General features: G+C 34.3%; 3 protein-coding genes and 1 long non-coding RNA gene across 8 annotated transcripts in view; 1 reads left to right on the forward strand and 3 right to left on the reverse strand.

Annotated features, from left to right (window-relative positions):
• Positions 1 to 1,526, reverse strand: part of LOC148273230 (uncharacterized) — a 40,011-nt gene extending 38,485 nt beyond the window's left edge. Inside the window, exon 1 of the mRNA XM_088238976.1 lies at positions 1,292 to 1,526. The gene's annotated coding sequence lies outside the window, so the exon portion shown is untranslated. The remainder of the gene's footprint in view (positions 1 to 1,291) is intronic.
• LOC148273231 (embryonic polarity protein dorsal-like) overlaps positions 1 to 9,943 on the forward strand; it is a 26,112-nt gene extending 16,169 nt beyond the window's left edge. For 2 of the 5 annotated variants that reach the window (XM_088238973.1, XM_088238974.1), the window contains 5 exons: positions 1,706 to 1,867; positions 3,490 to 3,568; positions 5,146 to 5,232; positions 8,595 to 8,675; positions 9,396 to 9,943. In XM_088238973.1, the coding sequence (XP_088095099.1) occupies positions 1,706 to 1,867; positions 3,490 to 3,568; positions 5,146 to 5,232; positions 8,595 to 8,675; positions 9,396 to 9,838 (852 nt within the window). In that variant the 3' untranslated portion in view covers positions 9,839 to 9,943. Of the gene's footprint in view, positions 1 to 1,705; positions 1,868 to 3,489; positions 5,467 to 8,594; positions 8,676 to 9,395 lie in introns of those variants that run through there. The other 3 variants (XR_015824627.1, XR_015824628.1, XM_088238972.1) reach the window with 2 other exon arrangements.
• LOC148273232 (uncharacterized) lies at positions 9,938 to 14,002 on the reverse strand. Its single transcript, XR_015824629.1, has 3 exons — positions 13,938 to 14,002; positions 12,290 to 12,435; positions 9,938 to 10,145 (listed from the first exon to the last, which is right to left on the reverse strand). It is a non-coding gene; the product is annotated as an uncharacterized LOC148273232 (long non-coding RNA).
• Positions 14,003 to 18,673: 4,671 nt separating this feature from the next.
• Bacc (nuclear regulator Bacchus) lies at positions 18,674 to 21,716 on the reverse strand. Its single transcript, XM_088238977.1, has 3 exons — positions 21,544 to 21,716; positions 19,735 to 19,906; positions 18,674 to 19,653 (listed from the first exon to the last, which is right to left on the reverse strand). The coding sequence occupies exons 1-3, from the start codon at positions 21,649 to 21,651 to the stop codon at positions 19,601 to 19,603; spliced, it is 333 nt and encodes a 110-aa protein (XP_088095103.1). The 5' UTR covers positions 21,652 to 21,716; the 3' UTR covers positions 18,674 to 19,600.
• Between the last annotated feature and the right edge of the window lie 64 nt (positions 21,717 to 21,780).

The raw sequence follows: 21,780 nt of genomic DNA on the forward strand, positions 1-21,780 counted from the left end.
CAGTTATCAAAACCGTTTTTGTTAATTTTTTTGTATATTTTTGATAAACTTCTCCATAAATGCTTAAATTTTTACCATGCCTAAAAAAACACTGTTTATATCTAATTTCCCGCAGCACTGAACTTCCTCATTATTGTAATCCTTTGAAGTACAAAAGAGTTGGTTGATGGAAACGAGAGTGATCAAAATGCCGTGAATTTGTCGTGCTGTTTATATCCCGTGAAACCACGAAGGCCATCTCGGAATGTTAGGAACTTTGTCCGTGTCCAGGCGGACAAAGAATACAGTTCTATGTATGAAATGGATCCAAAACCCTGGATGACCACCTTAGCTTTCTCAGATAGACAGATGATCATATGCAGTACTCGATGCGCCATCGGTGCAGATAAGAGTTTGATAATGAATCTGGAGAAAAATGCCTTAGCTAGGGATAGTTTGCAACCCATTGTTTTATGTAGTTCGGTATCATGACTAAAAACTGATTAAGTCACTAGTGTGCAAAGTGCACTTTCATGTTTCTAGTGCTTATTTTATATCATCACTCATCAGGATGAAATTTCAACTAACTTACAAGTCACTTCAAAGCAATAAATCTTTTTGAAATACAAAATGACAATAAACAATATTCTTCTTCTTCTTCTTCGTTTTTTCATGGCCTTTTCACATCTCAACTTGGGTGTTCTGGCCAGTGTCGAGTAGTTTTTTTTTTTTTTTTACATATATACACATGTGTTAGTAATATAATATGTACAAGTTAGTATGTTAGTATTTAATATAATATATACATATAATAATAAAACATATTTACAGCTTTACACCATTTACAACTAGATATTTACATAGGATTTTAAATACACGTTTATTGGGTGGGGGCAGGAAATAAACAATATTGTTACATATTATTACACAAATTTAAAACTTATTCTGAGAGAATAAATTTCAAGAAAAGTTGATAAAATCTGCTGTAGATTTCACACCATTTTCTGTCTAGGTGGATAAAATATTAGCTATTGAGGTCGCCTTGTTATTTATTCAACTGTTGTACTCCAATCCTGCATAGCTACGTACACCTCCATTTCTGTTCATGTTTATGTTCAGTCAATATTTAATGCTTTCAAATTATTATGACCCATAACCCATAACTTTTTATGCATGATCACGTCATTTTCCGAATGAAAGGTAGGCGCATGATTGATAGATCATTGGTTTGCAGATTTAAAAATGTTGGTTGCAAATCGCATTATTAATATTTCTGCTTTGAGCACAATACCAAATTAATACAAGCACTCACCTTATACTAAGGTTCTCCACCTTGATGTTACAGTTTCTTCTCGCGAGCAGGTTCTATGGGATTCCGGGTTAAACAAAACACTTGATCTTGAACAGACAGTGACCCAATGGTTCTTTTTCAACTTAAAATCTCACTCGAGGATCCAAAATTACAATGGCTATCACTCAAATAACTTATCAGTGGTGTGGGTATACACAATTCATGCACTTGCGGTGGCAGTCAATACCTCATTGCCCTAGAAAGAAAAAATGGTTACCCAAGCTGAGATCATAGCATTTTGATCCAAGTTCAGGCAGTTCATTTAAATTAAACATAGTAAATGTAGCACAACCGATGAAATTATGTTTGTTTTACATGATATTTCCATTTATTTCCATAGTATATTCATAATAAATTCTGTTTAATTGATTTCAGGTTGCCAAAGAAGATATAAGTATAAGATTTTATGAAGAATCTGATGGTCAAGTTGTGTGGGAAGGATGGGGGGACTTTCAGCATGCTAATGTCCACAAGCAAGTTGCCATCGCATTCCGAGCACCACGATACAAAACATTAGATGTAGAACAACCAGTGAAGGTAATTTTGAAACAGTCATAAATTAAAACATTTAAGTTTGTAAGTGTAAATTCTTGATGGAAGTTCATTGTAATTTATTATATAAATAAAAGACGAGTGATACTTTAATCCACAAATTTGGAATATCCAGTGACCGGTTTCATCGCTTTTTACCCTTTGTTTTTCAGAAATCATTACTTACAAAACCACACTCACGAAGGATGAGACACTAAAAATAAAATAAAATACTTAAACTCATTAAAATAGCATTATATCAACTCATTAGTTAACCCGAAGAAAATAAAAAATTGATAATGATCCTTAAGATAAAAATAACTTTATTTAATTTACTTTCATATAACTTTGAATTATCTATCCTTACCTCTGTTTTGTATAAATACATTGAACTCTTTAATAAAGATACCAGTCTCGAAGATGTCGCGAAAGCGATGAAACCGGTCACTGGATATTCCAAATTTGTGGATTAAAGTATAACTCGTCTTTTATTTATATAATAAAGTCAAAAAAAATTTTTTTTTGAGTCTCCATTATAAAAATGCTTCTACACCATTTTATTTATTTTTAAAAAAAAATGATCTAATGAAGAAAAATTGTAGAGTGTAAAGTAAAAGATGCACCATGTATAGTATTTTGTTCTGTAATTTTACTCACAAAAGTTGCAAACAAATTAATTTGTAAATCTCCTTCCATCCTTTTCTATCAATCATCATTTTTGTCCAAAGCATTTTGTGGGGGGTTCGTATTCAGTATATTATAAAAAGGAGCATTGCCTTTAAACTTCTGAACGGGTTAATTTATAATCTCAGCATTTTAAAGCACATAAAATTATATATACTGAGCAACTATTTAAGAGCTAAGCAACACAGACCATTTGTTCTTCCTAAATGTGGGACAAATTTACCATTTGATGATGCCTGTGGAGAGAATAATTGGTCTGTTGAACAGCCTACCAAGAGAGGTGGATATTTCCATGCTGGGTTACCAGTTTTAGACTCTTCCTCTCTAACTATGTATCATAATGTGTATTAGTGACTCATTCGTCTCTGTTTACTATTGTTTTAATGGACTATGTGTTGTACCTTAATCTATTGTGCATTTTTTTTTTTAAAACATGTTTTTGTAAATATCTAATCATAAATGTACATTGTAATTGGCAGTGATGATGAATTAATTAATTATATCTAAAGCTTCCCAAGCCTAAGGTCTGCAGCCCTAAGGCCTTGTAACACCTGAGGTCGGCTTGACATAAAATTGTACACAAAGACAGCAAAATATCAAAACTAAATGAATTCATCTCTATAAAGGTTTAAAAGAGAGAAAAGCGACTAATTTTAATAAAATAAAATACAATGTGCAGTTATATACTTGATTCTCGATAAGTCATTTTATTGAATACTACTAACACACAAACGTTTGCAGTTCCTGATTTTCTAAGTTGTGCTGAATAATCTGAGCAGTAATATTTCTTTTTCAAAGCTCATAAATATTTTTTTTTACATAATAGAAAAAAATACATTCAACATAGTAAAAAAAATCTGAACTTTTAAAATTACTCGTTCTTTGAATATACTCGTAACTAAATAAATATCAATATTATGCTAACGCGAGCATTCTTTATCCAGGTGTACATTCAACTTAGAAGACCATCGGATGGAGCTGTCAGCGAGGCGCTGCCTTTTGAGTTGCTCCCATTGGATTCAGGTAGGACAGGGCTACTGTCACGACGTCGCAAAACAGATTTCAATCTTCTCAGTCAAATTTTGGCTTCCGATATGAACAAACGGAAACCAATTCCACAAAACTCGTTTGATTCTGAAGGTACGGTTACTAGTGTCTCTACAGACAGAAATAATAACAGTAACCACCCTGCCACAGCTTCTTCAATGGAAACTGATAACAATTCCAATCACAATGTAACAGTTGATCTAACTACTCCTTGTGATGAAGTCAATAAAATCGAAGATCAGATGCATTCGCAAGAAAATGGAATAGATTCTAACAATTCCAGTTCATCGGAACATCACGATAAAAATTTTAATGAACTATTGGATCAAGTGGCCGAACTCGATGAAATATATTCTGAGAATCAAACGAGGTTAAATAATATTGCTGCTCTAGGAAACTATAATTCCCAAGATATGAGTATGGATGTAGATGATTTCGACGATCGAAAAACATACAGCAGTCTTCAACTAGCATTTAAAAATCCTGTACCCATTACTGAACCTGATATATCTTACGAAGATGTTGTGACTCATAAAGGTCCCATCATTGATTTGGCACCTCTGAAGAGAGATACTGATGAGAAACTTCCCCCTTTGCCACCAAAGCGCATTCGCAAAACTCCTTCTATGGAAGCACTTCGCCCGCGAGCTCAAACATTGTCTGTGAGCTCCGTGGAACAAATTCTCAAACCTGGACAACCCATTCCTCTATCTCATTCTCCCTCACAGTCACAACAGCTGCTCGGCCGTCCTCAACAGATCACTGTTGCCAGATCTGCCGATTGTTTGCCAGAAAACTTACCTTCTATCCCACCCAAGAAGCGATCCTTCCTGTCGCGTATTTTTAACAGAAAAACTAAAGACAAATCTCCCACTCACCAGTCGGCAGATAGAAAGGCTGGAAAACCAGTAGGCAGGAGCGCCAGTAGTATTTCTGGCCAGCGGCCCTCCAAGTTTAAGCAGGATGTTTCTCACACATCCCTCAAGGGTTCTTCGGGAAATTTGTCATTAGGGACCTCTCTTCGTTATACTGACAGTATCACTCATATTTCACTGCACGCTGACAATAATGATTCATCAGCATCCCTAAATACCAATAACCGGGCAGCATTCCCCCCAACTGACGGCGAAACTATTCTCGTAGCTGAAAATGTGTTAGCCATAGATGCGTCTGCGCTTAGGAAAATTCAAGATAACTTAGATCTAACAGATGCTGAGCATTATGCCCTGTATATGGCCTTAGCTCCTCATGCCACAGTGTCAGAGTTTGATGAATTGAGTTGTTATTACTCTCCAGTGGAAGGAGGAAAATTTCCCCTCATGGCTCCATCCAATCAAGAATCTAAAAATTAGTCCAATTGTTTTGGTGTGTTGATATACTATATAACATGTACAATATTGTAATGTATTATTTAAATTAATTTTCTAATGTTCTTTTTTAACCAAAATATATTATTACAATGTATTGTTCTTAACATAATTTTTAACTATTTTCTAATGACTAAGCATTTTTTTATTATTTTGTTTTACTTAAACTACTTATATGTGTTATAGAATTGAAACGAAAAAGACAGAAAATTGGTGGAGATCCAAATGCCCATCTCCTTAGACATTTACAGGCCCCGATGCAAGATATTGCTAGTAAGTTCTTCCAACAAACATCATTCATATTTATTTTTGGGGGAGCTTGGGTGATGGCACAAGACTATAATTTTACTTTAGCTGCATTTCTCTTGTCCGCACACTCCGTGCATCGTATGTTTCCATTCTGTGACTATCCGGTGTTACTGAATAACATATTTGAATGTTGATCAATTATTGGAACATTAATATAATATGTATTTGCATGCGCCTTTGAAGTTTACAAAAAGAAAATGTAAAATCAATTGTATCTTTTTTTATAAATCAATTAAATTAATCTAAGTATCATGTTTAATGAAATTAGGGAGACATTTGTTTTTCACTATCACACAGGTGCTGGTTATATTTCACAAAATTATTGAATGAAAGGTGACATTATGTTTGTATTTATATAAATTATTTGTTTGCATTTTCCCATTTACTTATAAATTATAGAACATATCATACTCATTAGCAAGTTATTTATATGAACCTTATTAAGTTTCAACAAAAATAAGTCTGACTCCCACTTTGTGTGAATTGCGCAATAACTTTTTATAATATGGTATTATGTATGTATAATATGTATATTATGACATGTATTTTCCAAGTACTTATTTCAAACGTTTTTAAATTATGAATTTAGGTGCTGGCAATCATTTGTATGTTTTTATACGTGAATAATTTGTTTTTATAATGTACCTATTACTCTAGTCAAATAGAAACTAGTCATGTTACTTTTATATTATTAATATATTTAAAATATTGTTTGTGTAAATTTGAAAGTTTATCATTCTGTGTGTAAGGATGTCGTTTGAATAAAGTGAAATTATTATTCTACTGTATAGGTACAATTAGATAAATAGCTCGTGTGAAATAAATACATGAATCTGGAATTGAATTTTTTCTTCGCTACCTATTAAAATTTTCAGAGAAAGTCTAAATCTTATTTACGATGCCATTCCAATTGAGGTATGAAATAATGAGTTATTTTTTGACATGGATGTTGCCAAAGCATGTTGTTTTTTTTTTTTTGTTTTCCAGTAATTTTATGAAGTTTGCTTTTTGATATATTAATGAATGTGTTTTTATGATCTCATAAATGTTTTGCATTGTGTCAATCAAACACTTTACAGGCAGAACAGCTGTCACAAATATATTTTTTTTAATTAAGTAGAGTCAGGTGTTATGATTGATTCAAGTATATAATGGGGACTTGAATAAGTTATTGCTGCTTTTTTGTAAAAATTAATGCTTTGTTTAAAAAAATACTTGCAACATGTGGCCGAGCGTTATCATGCTGCAAAATTATTTTGCCATGTCTCTCATGGTATTGTGGCCATTTTCTCTTCAATGCTCAGCTCAAACACATCAATTGTAGTCGAAAGCGATCTCCCGTGGTGGTTTCGTTGGGTTTGAGAAGCTCACAATACACTACATCCAGCTGATCATTATGCAGAGATGATGATGATGTTGATAATGATGTTCGGTGATGTTCCGACAGAGCAAGGTCACCATAAGTCTCCACATGAATTCTATGTGCTTCAGCTGCAGATTTTTTTGAAAAAATCAATGCGATAAAATTCCGCGCAAATATTATTTTTTTACATGAAATTTGACATGTTTAATGCTATGAAAAAAAATCTTGTTTGCACTTTGGCAGAATAACATTTTCTGTCATTTTAAGCCTAATGGTGAACTTCACGATGAAGTTGGCTGTAGTATTGCTTGATGTTAAAAGGCTAAGATAACACCACCTATCTGGAAACGGTGAGAACAAATTCAAGTCCCTATTAGTAAAAATGCATGCATATAATACTTGATAAGCAAGTAAATTAGAAACGTTTTTGTATTATTTATGTCTTAATAAAACTATACTTAATGAGGAAGTTCAGTGATTAAAAGAAAAAAACAATATTTGTTAATAGTCTATCAACCTAAGCCAAAAAATTTTTTTTTTAAATTTTTATTTATCATGTTATCTTCACTTTGATTTTTACAAGTTTTTATTATTTTTATTACTCCTCTCGTGATGTCTATAGTTCTGTTTTGTGAGTTGTTCTGATTAATGGGTTGGCTTCCCGGAAACTGGAAATCTATCCCAACACTATCATTAGTTGATTTAGATGAACTTGTGACGTCATTTAAAGTAGTTTACTTTTATTCAAATATTTTTTATTATTATTTTTCACACATTTTAGTGAAACTTCACCGCACAATTAAATGCTCTAATTTTTACCTCATGTAAAAAAACATTTTTTGTATCCAATTTCCTGTAGCATTTAACTTCCTCATTGTTTTAATTTAAAATCAATCAAACTTGGTTTGGTTTTACATTTGTTTACTGCTTTTGCAAAAATAAAACAATAGAATGTAAACAATTTACCATTCTAAAGATGTCTAATTAGGTGAAAGAAAACATTTGATGGTCAAAACAAAGGTAAAACCAAACCCAGGAGTTTGACTTTGTATCAAAATGATTAAATATCTAAGTAAACTTACGTGCACAAGTTTGTTTTTCTTTTTTTGTTTAATATTTTTCACCATATTTTTTGTTCTTTGGTAAACTTTCATGTACATACATACAAATTTATACTTAAATTGTATGTGTTAAGTATATTATTCCATTCTTCTTTGCTAATGCTTTATATTTATTGTAGTGTATTGATGTCGCATACATATATTATGAATTGAATGTATTAATTATTAATTAATTAATTATTGAATGTAATTCACCTAATTTGAAATTTGTACAGCAAAAGTTTGTGACACTAATACTTAGCTACATAATATTTTGTTTAAAGGCAATTAAGTGGCAGACTAACTAAAGATTATGATGAAGATATGGCTTAATGTACAATATGATGCGTCTTTTTTTACAAAAGAAAATTGGATAATGCAGGTACTACAGAAAACCAAAACTCATGCATGTACAATATTTCAACTGGCAACGAAACACAAGGTATTTTAGCAACGAGTGCAAATCTCAATGATTTACCCAAGTATTTCAATTTTGGGGGCTATTTTCAACAAGTTTTAAACAACTTACTATTATAAAATGGAAATCAAGTTGTGGTAGACTGTGGTTCGAACCGCGGACTTCTGATCCGTGAGTCCAATACACTAGCCATGGGACCACAACCCGGTTCTTATCTTTGAGTCCGACCTTTCTTAGTCTGTCACTGAAGAATTATTACTAATCAGTTTATTTTTTTGTGCAAATATTTTTATTATATTATTACTGAATACTCACTGAATTTGATGAAACTTTTAAAATTATTTTTTTACCATTTTTATGGGTAAAAAAATATGGCTAAAATAATCAACATTATTTTCCAAGTATTGTCCATTGAACTTCACAGTAATTACTGTATATTTTCCAGGTACAGATCCATTGGCGCAGGCGTCAGTATATAATGTATATGGAATGTCGCCGGAGCGAACTATAAAAATGGAACCAAGAGGTATAACAATTTAAATATTTGACTTTGTTTAAAATTATTGAATTAAATATGCTGTCCGGCTTTGAAATATAGTAATTGTTCCTTTGTAAAAGCATAACAAATAAGCAAACAACTTAGCTATTACACCACGAGTGGCTCCATTGTCTCACGCTCACATTATGTTGGTTTGATTTACAGATAGATTAAAACAGTGTTTCTTATCCGTATTTATTTAACTTTTTGTACATAATGTTATTTGTACATTGGCGGGCTTATTGCCTATTTCTTGCTTATTTCTTCCTACCAGCCAATTATCCACCCCTTAAAATTAGCGCCCCCCCTCTTATTTCTTTTTTCCCTCTCCAAATCTATTTGTACTCGATCTATAGCAGGCCAATAATCCTTAAATGTAAGAGTTATCTGATTATTCTATTTTCAATAAAATTATATCTTTATTGAAAATATTTTACAATACAAATAAACATCTTTGGTTTGACAAGTTGACTGCCGCTCTGTTATAAGTGGAGAGAGTAATGTCAATTTATTTTTCTATGAAATTGTTCAAACGATGTCCATTAGCACTTTCAGTAAAATATTTTATTACCGTAACAGATATAACAATGTTCAGGCATAGTGCCTATGTTACCAGTGGAGTATTGATGATTATAAATAATATACTGTTCGTAAATGCGCGTAAATGCGTACTCAGCACCCAAACGCATCAAAGGTATTTATTTTCAGATCAAACACCGTCGCCGTATTCAAACCACAGTGTAGTAAAATTTGGTGAAACTTACCGCACCATACAGGGGAGCCCATCTCCGCAGCATCATCCCACTCCCTCCCCCCCCCTAGACTATGCTGTGCCCGGGGCGTCGGGCTGGCTGCCCCCTCCCCGGCTGGCAGCCCCCCTGCAGGCGGCGCCCCCCCTCCAGCTGCCCCCCGACCACCCCTCCCTCAGCAGCCTGCTGGACATGGACAGCCAGCAGCTCACGCAACTCAACTCCGCGGAGCTGTCGGGCTTGTCTTGCCTGCTGGACGGGACTTACCAGCCCAGCCAGGATAGCCGGATGAACATAGACCAGGAGAATATGACGGACAGCTTTACACGACTCACAACAAATGCTATCAACGAACTCACAGGGGGAAATGTGCATGTTGATCATTATGGTCGCCAAAACTAACTTAATATGTTTATCTATAGAACAAAAATGTATGTATCTATAAAATATGCATATGTATTTTTACTGTGTAAATAATATTTTTAAGTAAAAAATTTAATAGAATGTTAATAATTTATTTTAATATACGCTTCAGGTACTATGTCCTCCCATTATAAGACTATCTGCCATCAAACAAAAACCGTAATATTTTATTCTGTGTTTATTGTTGTATCCAGATGTGACTTCTTCTAAGCAACTTCCTAATAGCACTTGAAAACTATAAATACTTCTTGCCTTTTATTTTCTGCCAGCCAAAAAATTGCCGCATCTGAAAGTGGCTTTAATTATTTTATTCTTAAACATAATGCAATTTTGTGAATAGTAAAACACAAAAAATATATAAAATTCAAAACAATGGAGAGATTAGAATTCCGCATAAGAGCTTGTCATTACTTCAAAAGAAATGTGCAAAAATAAATTCAATAAAAAATTGATTCTTCAAAATTATGTACATATCTATTTTAAATGCAGGCAATGACTTTCTAGAACTTTCCCAGGTTTAGTAAAGCAATAAAATAAACAATAAATTTTATTTGTACTAATATGTTGACTACGACAAACTCTTTTTTGTTTTTGTTAAAATCATGTTAACATTTTTCAGAGTTAAATTTTTTCATCGTGGTGAGGCAGGTAGAAAAAATGTATGTTTCATGTCAGGACAGCTTGAGAATATATTGAAAAAAAAATGTATTTTGTAACCCTAAAAGTGTCACACTTTGCTGCTTAAATAGAGAAAATTTAATGATTTTTTATTTGAAATTTTTGGCAATAGCCCACTCTTAATTTTTATATTGCATCTAAAATTCGAGAGCATTTTAACACAAGATTCTTTTATTAATTCATGGAACATCGATCATTTATAAAAGTAAACCAGATACGTTTTCAATAAAGATGAAATTACAAATATAAGAGACAAAAAAAACAAAATAGCTTTGACAAAACATTTAGAAATATTATTTGAGACATGGTTAGAAATAGAACTATCACTAATGACAACAGAAAATATTTTTTTGATAAAAACTTTACTTGAATATTACAAAATTTAATCTACATTAAATCCTTCAAGAGTTCTTCACCAAATCTGTGGAAGATGGAGAAGAGTGGTGCATTAGACAAAATTCCGAATTGTACAGCATATATGAAGCTCCTAGTATCTCAACGCACATGAAGCTGCTCAGGTTGAGATGGGCTGGACACATACAAAGAATTCAGAATGCACGAGTAACTAAGAGAATCATGATTGGACAGCCAGGAGGAAGTAAAAGAAGGATTGGGAGGCCCAAACTGAGGTGAGAGGATGACATAAAAAAATATGCATCACAACTTCTACAAGTTGCAAATTGAAAAATTGCTGCTGAGGACGGGCTGAGGACGGGCGGAGTTGGAGGCCAAAGTTGAAGGAGGCCAAGGCTGGATTTGGGCTGTAGCGCCAACGAAAAAGAAGAAGAATCTACATTAAATTATGTTTTTGCAGTAAAAGTAAACACATCTGTTTGGCATCTGAAAAACTGGATATAATGAAAATAAGCCATCATCTAAAATCAGGCTACGAGAGGTAAGTTGATTTCATAGCAAGAGATAAATCTTTGAAAAAAATGAAAGGACATTTTTCAGACATGCCCTTCTTGAAATGAAGTGTAGACACACAATGTAGATTGTAATTGCATCCAATTGTGTATAGAGCGACTGCATCAGCACTACAACTGCGGTGTATCCCAATAATTTTATCAATCTTTCTAACTAATATTTCATTTCAACACTACTTTAGCATGGAACTACTACTTGACTAACATCTACTTGATTTACTTTTCCACTATTTTTATCCGAGTGTATCTAGGTATCGAGTTGAAACAATCGCCCAGGATTCTGATTGTATTTCACACACAAAAATGTTTATATATTTGACTTCATCATCACCTTAGAGTAATAATTCGCTAGAGAAGGCCTTTAGCTCTATTGCATAGAAAAAAAGTGTTCCAAATTTCCGGTTTGGATTTTAGTAACAACAAACGCACAACGGGCAGTTTCATTTTATGCTTGCAATTCTCGAACTGAGTACCTACGGCCCGTTGTATTGCTGTAAACTATAGCTAACTTCGTTGTTGATAAGTATAGAATAGTTTTTGTTCTTAGGACGATTCTATTAGCCAGTGGCGTTTTTTTTTTTTTTATTTAACTTTTTGTACATAATGTTATTTGTACATTGGCGGGCTATGCCAAATGGCAATTTCTTCCAACCAACCAATAAAATAAAAGTTTCATTTTTATAATTCAAGTTACAGAACATATTCAATAGAAAAAGAAAAGATTAAAAAGCTAAAGATATATAAAAATAGAAATAAACATATTTGTTTATAAATTATCTTAAATCAAAACTATTACTCAATGGAAAAAAGGAAAAAAGATTATTACTCTAGTAAGTGCATATGTTGTCCACAAACTGCCTCCCGATCTCTATCAGCTGCCTGCTCCTGTGCACTCTCTCAAGTCAAGTTCCCAACCCATAGTTCTGACATGAACTACCAATGAGCCCTTGGCAGTATAGAAAATTATATAAACTATAAAAAATACATTTATGTAAAAAAAATATTATCAGGTAGGAGTAATAAATCTTTCATAAACAAACAATTTATTTAGTCAGGTTAGTAGTTAATTCGACCAATAAAAAAAAAACATTTTGTAGTTATGCATAAGCAAAAAAATTACTTTTGAACCATTAAAAACCAACCTTGCTAAAAAAAAGCCTGGCACAATCACTATTGTCATGACCACAGAAAATATAGGATATAAGATCCCCATGACCCTCGATAAAAATTGCATTTCAATTTTTAACTTTATTAAACTGAATTTATGCAATAAATCAATGACATACAGGATATAGGTTAATACACGTTACAAGCATGAAGTTGATGGCATTTCAACCGTGGGTAGTTGCATTCCTTGGCTTTATTCTCTAACGGACTTTTGCCGTGATCAGACATGACGCTATGCAAAAAAAGGCTGTTGTGTAATCATAAAATGAGGAATATCGGTGCTACAGAAAATTGCACATAAAAAATGTTTTCTGACGCGCGGTAAAAATTAGAACATTTAGTTATAGTAAGACAAAGTTTCTTGAAAACGTATGAAAAAATCATAAAAATTATTTTAATAAAAATAAAATGAAAATTTAATAAAAACGAACTACTTTGAACAACATTAAGTATGAGTTCTTCCGAATCAACCGATGAAAGAGTGCTGTGATAGATTTCGAGTTTACGGGAAACCAATTCACCAATTAGCAGAACTCACCGAAGAAAACTTGTGACTTCGACGTGGAGTAATTTCAAAATTACAAAACTTTAAAAATCATAGCGCTGATAATACGATGCATATTTTATTTTTTTTAAACCACTGAACTTCCTCATTACATCCTAATCTTGGATACTAGATAGTGTGATAGTTTTATTTGTAAATGGGAAAGTTTGGAAAATCAATGTATGACAGGCTTACAAATGACGAAATCAGGCAAGAGTGTAAATCTGAGTCAAGTATAGTTTATAAGATTAAGAAAGGATCTCTGAGATGGTTTGGACGACGAAAGACTGATAAAACAAGTATATATGGCGAAAATGAAAGGTAACGTGAGACAAGGACGACCAAGGAAGACGTGGCATGATCAGATAAACCAAAATCTCAAGTCTGGTCTTGTCAAAAGCAGACAGAACCATAGGGCATGTATGACAAGATGTATGAATATGGAAGAAGGTATGAATATATGCCAGGATAGACGTGTGTGGCAGTCCATTCTCTCTGCCTACCCCTATGGAGAAATGGTTTGATGGTAGTAGCAGTAGTTTTAGCACATCAATTATATTACTGACGGGGGATGCAGCTAATAAGAAAATAAATTATGTGTCCATTAATCATTATAAATTACCACCATAAATGTTCTTCTTGGTTATTTAATTTAGCTTTGATTGGTATATTTATCATCTATCCTTCATGTGCATGGGAATTCTAATAAACCTATTTTATAAACCAGCAAAACACAGGTTATAAACCCTGTAAAAGCACAGACCTGCATATTCTCTAATAATATATTCGTGTCTGTTGAAATAATGTAATGCGCAATTGAAATGAAACTACAAAACATTTGTGCGTCATAATTTTAAAATATAGAAGCATTTTAAAAATCTAAACTAAATAACGAACATTGTAGATAGGTAGGTCATTGTAAATTATTCCGTACCTCCGTCTACCGTGAAACACGGTAACTTTGGCCAAAAAGGTGATTCAATAATAAAAAGTAACACTCAACTAACGACTACATGATAATTCAGATTATATTTCGATGTTTATCTACTGTTTATCCATTCATGTTTAGTATTAGCGCAAAGTAATTCCTAAACACCAAACATAAATTGGTATATGTGGTACTTTAGGTAATTTTCTGGTCAAAGTTACTGTGTTTGACGGAACCTACATAGTTTAATTTAGATAATGGGCGGAGAATCGCTTTGGTGACGTCATGTTGGTGGCGTATTCAAAACACGGTATTTAAAAATAATTTTAACTTAAAGTGATAAATACCTTCTAAATTCATAAAAATATTTATGTACATATTTTAAATACGAATTTTTTTGCATTTTAACAAAAAAATCGTAACGTTGTAGTACGTCCGCACTTGTAACTATAAAGCCTGACGAAATTAGTGTGTTCGATGTTACTATCATGTAAATGTAAAACACATTGTGTTTTGTGTGAATTTATTGAACCAATGCAAAAAAATTGCTTACGCATATTCAATTTATAGGTACACAAGTCTTTAAACGTTCATGACACAAACTACAACCTGTATATTTCAGAGGAAAGAATTTGTATTTGTAAATCATTTACAGTTAAATGCAGCGTTTCCTACCCTCCAATTTTTCGGCAGATCGCTGATTTTTATGAAAGTCTACCGAAATCAAACTTTTCGTGGAAATCTTAAAAAGAGGGAAAACGAAATAACAAATGTTTTACTTGAAACTAACGTTACTACCTTAGAGTATATACTCTAAGGTTACTACCATCAAATAAACTGACAGTAGGCACTGCACTGCTAGTCTAAAACGTGGCAACGTGGAAAAATTACAATCTAAATATTGTAGTAGGTACAACTAAGGAAAGATTTCTAAAAAGAATTAATAATTAAGAAGAAGTTATATTATTTTTATTTAAGAATTAATTAATTTCTAATTTTATTTGACTTTTTCGTATAAAAATACAAAAAAGTCAAATAAAATTTACCAAAACCATATCTATAATATTAATAGTCTTAAAATGATTGAGTCAGTCATGTACAGTTCATACGTATCGCGCAAATTCCCTCGGTCCGGTAAAATTAGGGTAGGTGACACATATTTATTATTTTCCTTTTTGGTTTCATTTAATTGGTTTCTACTCGCGGGTGAAAATTTTGATAAAAGAAATCAAGTCAAGATTGTTTGACTTTATGGTGTACTGATTCGTATTTTTACCTGCCTATTGATAAATGAAATAATTTTTTTAAATAATTTTTAATGAATCCACCCAATTTTCGGTACTTTTAATCTATAATATTCAGCATGTCAGCGGTAACAGAAGACATACGTCGTTTGGAAAGGGAGTACACATGCGTCCTTAATTGTTTTGTAACGCGCTGTCTCTCTCTTGCGTCCGATTGCTGTCTTTTTCGCTGTCATGTCCAACGTTTTTAGGTTAGTTACACCGGTTAGTTCACCGAAAAATACTTTAATTTTTGTACATAAATATTAATTTAACTTAATATCATATCGATATAATATATTGAAGTTTATATTACTCTGTGTTAGTTTGTTTATGACGTAAAAAAATGTATGTTTGCTAAATAAAATGGGTTGATTTCTGTTCAAACATGTTAAATTTTGTTCAGGAGAGCGGCTTAAAGTTGTAAAATAGTTTCAAATGTATCTCTCGAAGTAAAAACACAATTAATTGCTGTTTTTTTGGATTTATATGCTTTTGATAAGGATATTTACGAAAAAAACATCTTAAATACGGACTGTTAAAATAACTATGTGACTTCAATGTTTGTAGGAATATATATGCCTTCCTTCCTGTGCATTATATGTTTTATTTGCTTTAACTCGATTTTGAACTTTTGAAACTCAAGTGACAGCAAAAAACATGTAACGAGTTCACAGTCTAGAAAGCATGTAAATGGACGTCAGGGTATCCAGCTCATATTACTGGACTATCGGTGTTTTAGAACTAGCTATTTCAGTAGTGGTATACAGGACTCCGATGTTTTAAGCATTAATAGAATCTGAATATATGAACAAAATGACATTCGTAACTCAATTTCGCAAAAATGTCTTCCAGCGTTTCAGTTTTAAGGTACATATATATATATAAAGGCGTAATAAATAAAGCATAATAGGCGGCCTCCGTGGTTAAGTTGTTAAGATGCTTGACTCACGAACGGAAGGTTCCGGGTTCGATTCCCGGTAAGAATACAAAAATTCAAAATGTGATTTTTTTCAAGCCTGACTATTCTGTGCTACAATTCATCACTGTAATTGGGCCTTCTGGCCTGTTGTGGTGTAATTAAAATATATATATAATAACAGGCAGGCAGAAAAAGTAGCTTTCTGAGTAGTTCTTCAAAATTGTTTTCTTAGTTTTTTTTTTAACTGGTTCAAAGTATTTCTAATACGAAATTATCAATTTTTTATCGATAATTCTATAACTGGTATTTTTTTTATAAAGGCGGTGTTCTTTAAACCCTGTCACATCCGAAACCACGATAATCGCAGTACTTATGGGCAAGAAGACATATTGGCATATTTAAAAAAATATTTAAAACGAAGAAAATTTGTAAAAATAAAATATTAAAAATAACAAATTGTTGCTAACTTCTGCAGGGGAGAAGCGAGGGGGGCGCGGCTGCGCGGTTAACGGTGTCTCAGACTCCCCCCTCCTCGTTTCTCTACTGCAGAAGTTAGCAACCGTTTGTTTTTTTTTAATTTTTTAAACTTTGTTAAAGAACAACATTAAAATATTTATGCATGATGATTGTTTTTTTTTGTAAAAAACAAACATGCAAGTTTGTTGGATGGTAACTAGGAAGTTTGCTTTAAACTTGCCTCAAAATTACAGAGTTGCAATCTCAAACTTGAGTCAAGCTTGAACTCTTGATACTTCAAACTTGAGGCAAGTTCAAATTGCTATCTGGGTAGCCACGGGACCACACCCCGGTTCATTATTGTATATAGATTGCTCCTAACTAGCAAAAAATAAATTGTGAGGCTCAAAAGAGCGAAATTTCACAGTGCCCGAGATTCTAATTAATCAACTGAGGCCCACAGGGCCGATAAAGCGAGACCCGAAGTGCCTAATCTCCTAACATGTAACAGTCTGTTTCCTGCTAATTATTAGGTATCTACTAGATAATATACGTCAGTTTTTTAAGAGTCGTAACAATGCCCAAATATGTTTTTTAAAACCCAGTTTTAATCTAAGCTGTAGCTGCACACAATTCATAATAAAATAGGCAATACGGAAAACTTTCTGTGCATGCTGTAGGTAAAAGCGTAAAATGTGTGAATGTACAATCCAGAACTACACAGCGAGTTTCCAGGGGAGGGGGATAGGAATCGTGCTTACGCTTACATTTTTCCTCCGCGCGAAGGTCGCTGACGACGCTAACGTTGCGGGTATATTTTGCCAAGAAGTAAAAATGTTCCATCATTTCTTAATAAATAAATTGTCTGCTGTTTCGTCGCTTAAGTTATTGGAACTCCTAATAATTCATTACGATGCATCGTGAAAGAAATCTTATCAAGCTGTTGTAAATTCGTGCTTTTAACGTATTTCTGAGAAAAGATAACCCAAATTATAGTAAATTTTAGATTCCCGCTTGGTTATTCGTAACTTCCATATAGTAATACACTGCTCGATCAATTTCCAGGCACAATGATTCACTTGACAAATACTACACTGTGCATTTTAAAAAATAATATACCTACCTAATTAACTGGTATTCTACGGGCCATGCAAGGCTTTTCCCACAGTCCTCTCTTCAAACACAAAAGCAATACTATGAAGAGAGATGGGGAGGAAAGAATCACAATCTTACTTTTATAGGCACATACCGTTTTAAATTTCAACCGCCTAAAACAGCAGATATAATTATAATATACATATTGATGCCATTGCAGGAATAAGAGTGATTTTTTAAATTCCAGACTAACTAATAAACTTCATATTTTTATTTCATTTGAGACTAAATTATTTTCAGACATTCATTTAACTTACTTGGTCTTTATTTACTTATATATTTTTTTAGATAATTATATTAAAGTAGATAAAAATAACATGCATAAAACGAGGTCATTCTTCCCATTTACCAATTGTTGTAAGGACTAGTGTGCCAGAATCCACAACTATCTATTATAAAATTAGTAGAAAAATCGATATAATGCACATGGCACAAGAACCGCCATGATCGGCGGAGCGGTGACCGGCGGCGGCGTGCGGGCATAAGCAGGCAGCATGGCGGATAGCGGGCGCGCCACCCGACGGCGGCGTACGGCAATGAGGCGTTCTAGAAGCCGCAGCCGGCGTGACCGAGCGCGGCGGCGTGGGGCTGCGCGCGCACCGCGTCACTTCCCGCGCCGGTAGGTACTAGGACCGGGTACTTACCTACTCTACACGGCGTGCGTGTGCCCGTCTAGAGAAGAGCCTACCAACACCGATAAGGATGGCCGGTAGCTTGGGAAAGGGTCTTTACTTGTGAACAGTAAAACTGCAGTCTGGCATTTCGTTACTTCCCTCTTACGAGGGAAATAATTTTATATTTATATACGTTCATTGTTGAAAGGTACAGTAATAACTACAAATTTCCTATGTGTTCTCTTATGTAAAAATATGCAATTATTTGGGTCGAGTTGGAATGAGATTTCAACATGTAAGCCGCGTGTCGTCCCTTTTAAGTAATTTTACAATATGGACAAAAAATTCATTACTATTATTACAATGTCAATGACCATACATACAGTGACACACGACATTTCTAAAAACTTTCTTACTTCCTAAAATTTAACTTAAAAACTTATTTTACCAAACCCAGACTAATGCTTAAAATCTTCCTGATAATTTATTGCCAGCGGTATAAAAATAAAAATTCACACTATGAAGTCTGGAAAAGTTGAACGGAATCGATCATACAATCTCATCAGTTATGTCAAATCAAACATGATGCATTTTTTTAGTATTTTTCATTACATTTCAAAATAACATTTGTACATTATATATAATAATTAAAATGCCAGCGGCAGCGGCCAGTACACGGAAACAATTATTAACAACTCCAGTGGGAAGGCGCGAGCTGTAAGGGCCGCGGAGGAAACTGCCCAATGTTCATCATCACTGCGTACTATGTAAATTACAACACTTTGTCATTTAAACAATACATAAAGTTTGGAACCCGAACACATCCCTCCCGTGACACGGTCGCAGCTATTGAACTTACAGGATAAAGTAATAATTCATTTACAAAATGAAGGAATTCCCGGAGCAGCCCTGCGGAGAGCGCTATAAATAGGGGCGAGGAGGCTGAGCCACCCGGGGGGCTGCGGTCGGGACAGGAGGGGTGATGCGCGGGAGAATCACCATTTTCTTCACTAATGTCACAACACCGTGAAAAGAGTCTGATAATTTCTCAACTGTTGCTAAATCCTATTACGCGTCGTCGTCATCTTCTTCTCCGCCTATTTCCTCTTCTTCCTCCTCGTCTGAAACAAAAACCTCACATCAGTTCCGTTGGTCAACTCGACTACCGACTACTGTCACCCGGCACCGAGCACTATACTCACCATCTCCATCTATCTCGTCCTCTTCCCCCTCTCCGATGTCTTCCTCCTCGTCTTCCTCTTCTCCTTCCGCCTCCTCCTCGTCCTCTTCTCCGAGTTCTTCATCCTCTCCCTCGGGTTCTGCTCCGCCCCCGTTCTCTTCTTTCCTCGATTTCTTTACTTCCGCTGTCTTATCCTGAAAAGTGACATCAATTACAATCTGATAAGGAAAAGTATGCATCGAAACCATTCAATGGGTTATATTATATAACTATTATTGTGGGGCATTGTATATCATAATCATATTACTGACAAGTATTCAAACACATAATATAAACTAATGTCATTGAATCAATGTTAGAATTAGTTCTTAGAAAATTATTTCTTAAAATATTTCTTGCATAATGTATTTTTCTATTACACTATCATTTGTGTTTATGACGAAAAGTGTAGGTCCCACGTGCTGTGAACGCCGCTAATACGCCGGTAATAGTGTATGTGCGCTCTATACGTTATATTTTGTTACTGAGAGAGAAGGGTAACAATGACCCGATCAACAATCTGCAAACATCGCTCAGGCTAAATAAAAAATCTGGCATTTGATAGAGCCATGTTTACGCTAAGTTATACGGCAGAGAAAGATGACTAACGTAATAATGTTTTATTTTCTATAAATGAAGTTTTAAAAAATACCAGGAAGCCGGCATGGGACGCTCGGACGTTCCGAGGTATATTTCCGCTTACAACGGCAAAATAAAACCCGAGGTAAACCATTTTTACGCGATAAACGTTAGGATTTAATCGCGCGCGGGAAAGAGAAAGCGTCAAATGCCGAACGGGGCCGATAGAAGAAAAGCTGCGCGTGAGACAAAGACGGCGAGAGTTGCGCGGCAAAGGGGGTTCTGCAATACATCTGCCGCCGGCGAGGGAAAGGAAGTTGACAAATTATTTTACCTTTTAATATTAAACACCGGCATGACATTAGGAACTGGGAATAATGCGCCCTGAAATAAGTATTACCTAACTTGCTAAGGCTCGCGCGACTTTCAATGTATATCAATAGAGATAACTCTATCGGGGAACGCCGCGCGTGGGTTTACACAACCTCACTTCGGCGACCCGATAGGCGCTCGAATATTCGCCGTGAGATACCGGAGATCGATACAACCGAATGTATGCATGCCTTCATTACTTACATTCGTATCAGAAAACAACAACATTATCGATAAATTATCATGCGAGCTCGTTATTTCTTTTTTGCCAGAAATATTGTGCATCGCCATCTTTTCCGTCATGGCAAAGGGTAATAATAGTAAGCCAAGGAAAACGGAATATTGTATTATATTTTAATTACTCCTAGCATTTAAACCGAGGTATTTAGGACACTACATACTGAAACAAATACTCATCGGAACATAAGTTAATGAATTATTGATTTGGAATACATCTCTTCCCGCCATGTTTTCTACGACCAAGGTCACACAATATCTTTGATGAAGTAAACAAAGCTGATAAAAAGCACAAAAGGAGTAGAAATATGGACATTTCTAGAAAATAAATGACATTAATAATGGGCTGTTATTTTCGGGGTTAGAAATCACGTACTTGCATCCACGAAGTTCTAGGAGCACGCCATAGTAAATACCGGAGCAGCGTGCATCACATGGCAACCGCGTAACGTTACAAATACAAAACAAAAGTATTAATTGTGAAATTATAATCATTCTACATATTTTAAACGCGTCAGAAGGTACGAGGCAAAGAATATACACAAATAACTAAGAATAAAAATGGCGCGCTATTTTTTAAACTGTGATAAAAGTAGTAATTTACCTCTGCTGCTCTCTTTGTGCCTTTGATGTCACATTTCGCGTCTCCAGCGCCCTTCTCTTCTCCAACCTTTTCCACGGCTACTTCACTGTTATTTTCCTTGGTACTCATGTTTTTTAATTTAATCTCGTCTTCTCGACTCTTCAAGTGAACCTGCCAAAATCCAACGCGCGACTGACCGGCAACTCCGTACTTCAGTTCAAAAACGAAGATGGCGCGGGCTTCTCTAGATCTGTTTCG

The sequence above is a fragment of the Micrasema longulum genome, unplaced genomic scaffold (assembly GCF_059751315.1).
Source record: "Micrasema longulum isolate JH-2025_06_02 unplaced genomic scaffold, ASM5975131v1 h1tg002029l, whole genome shotgun sequence".
Taxonomy (NCBI): Eukaryota; Metazoa; Arthropoda; class Insecta; order Trichoptera; family Brachycentridae; genus Micrasema; species Micrasema longulum.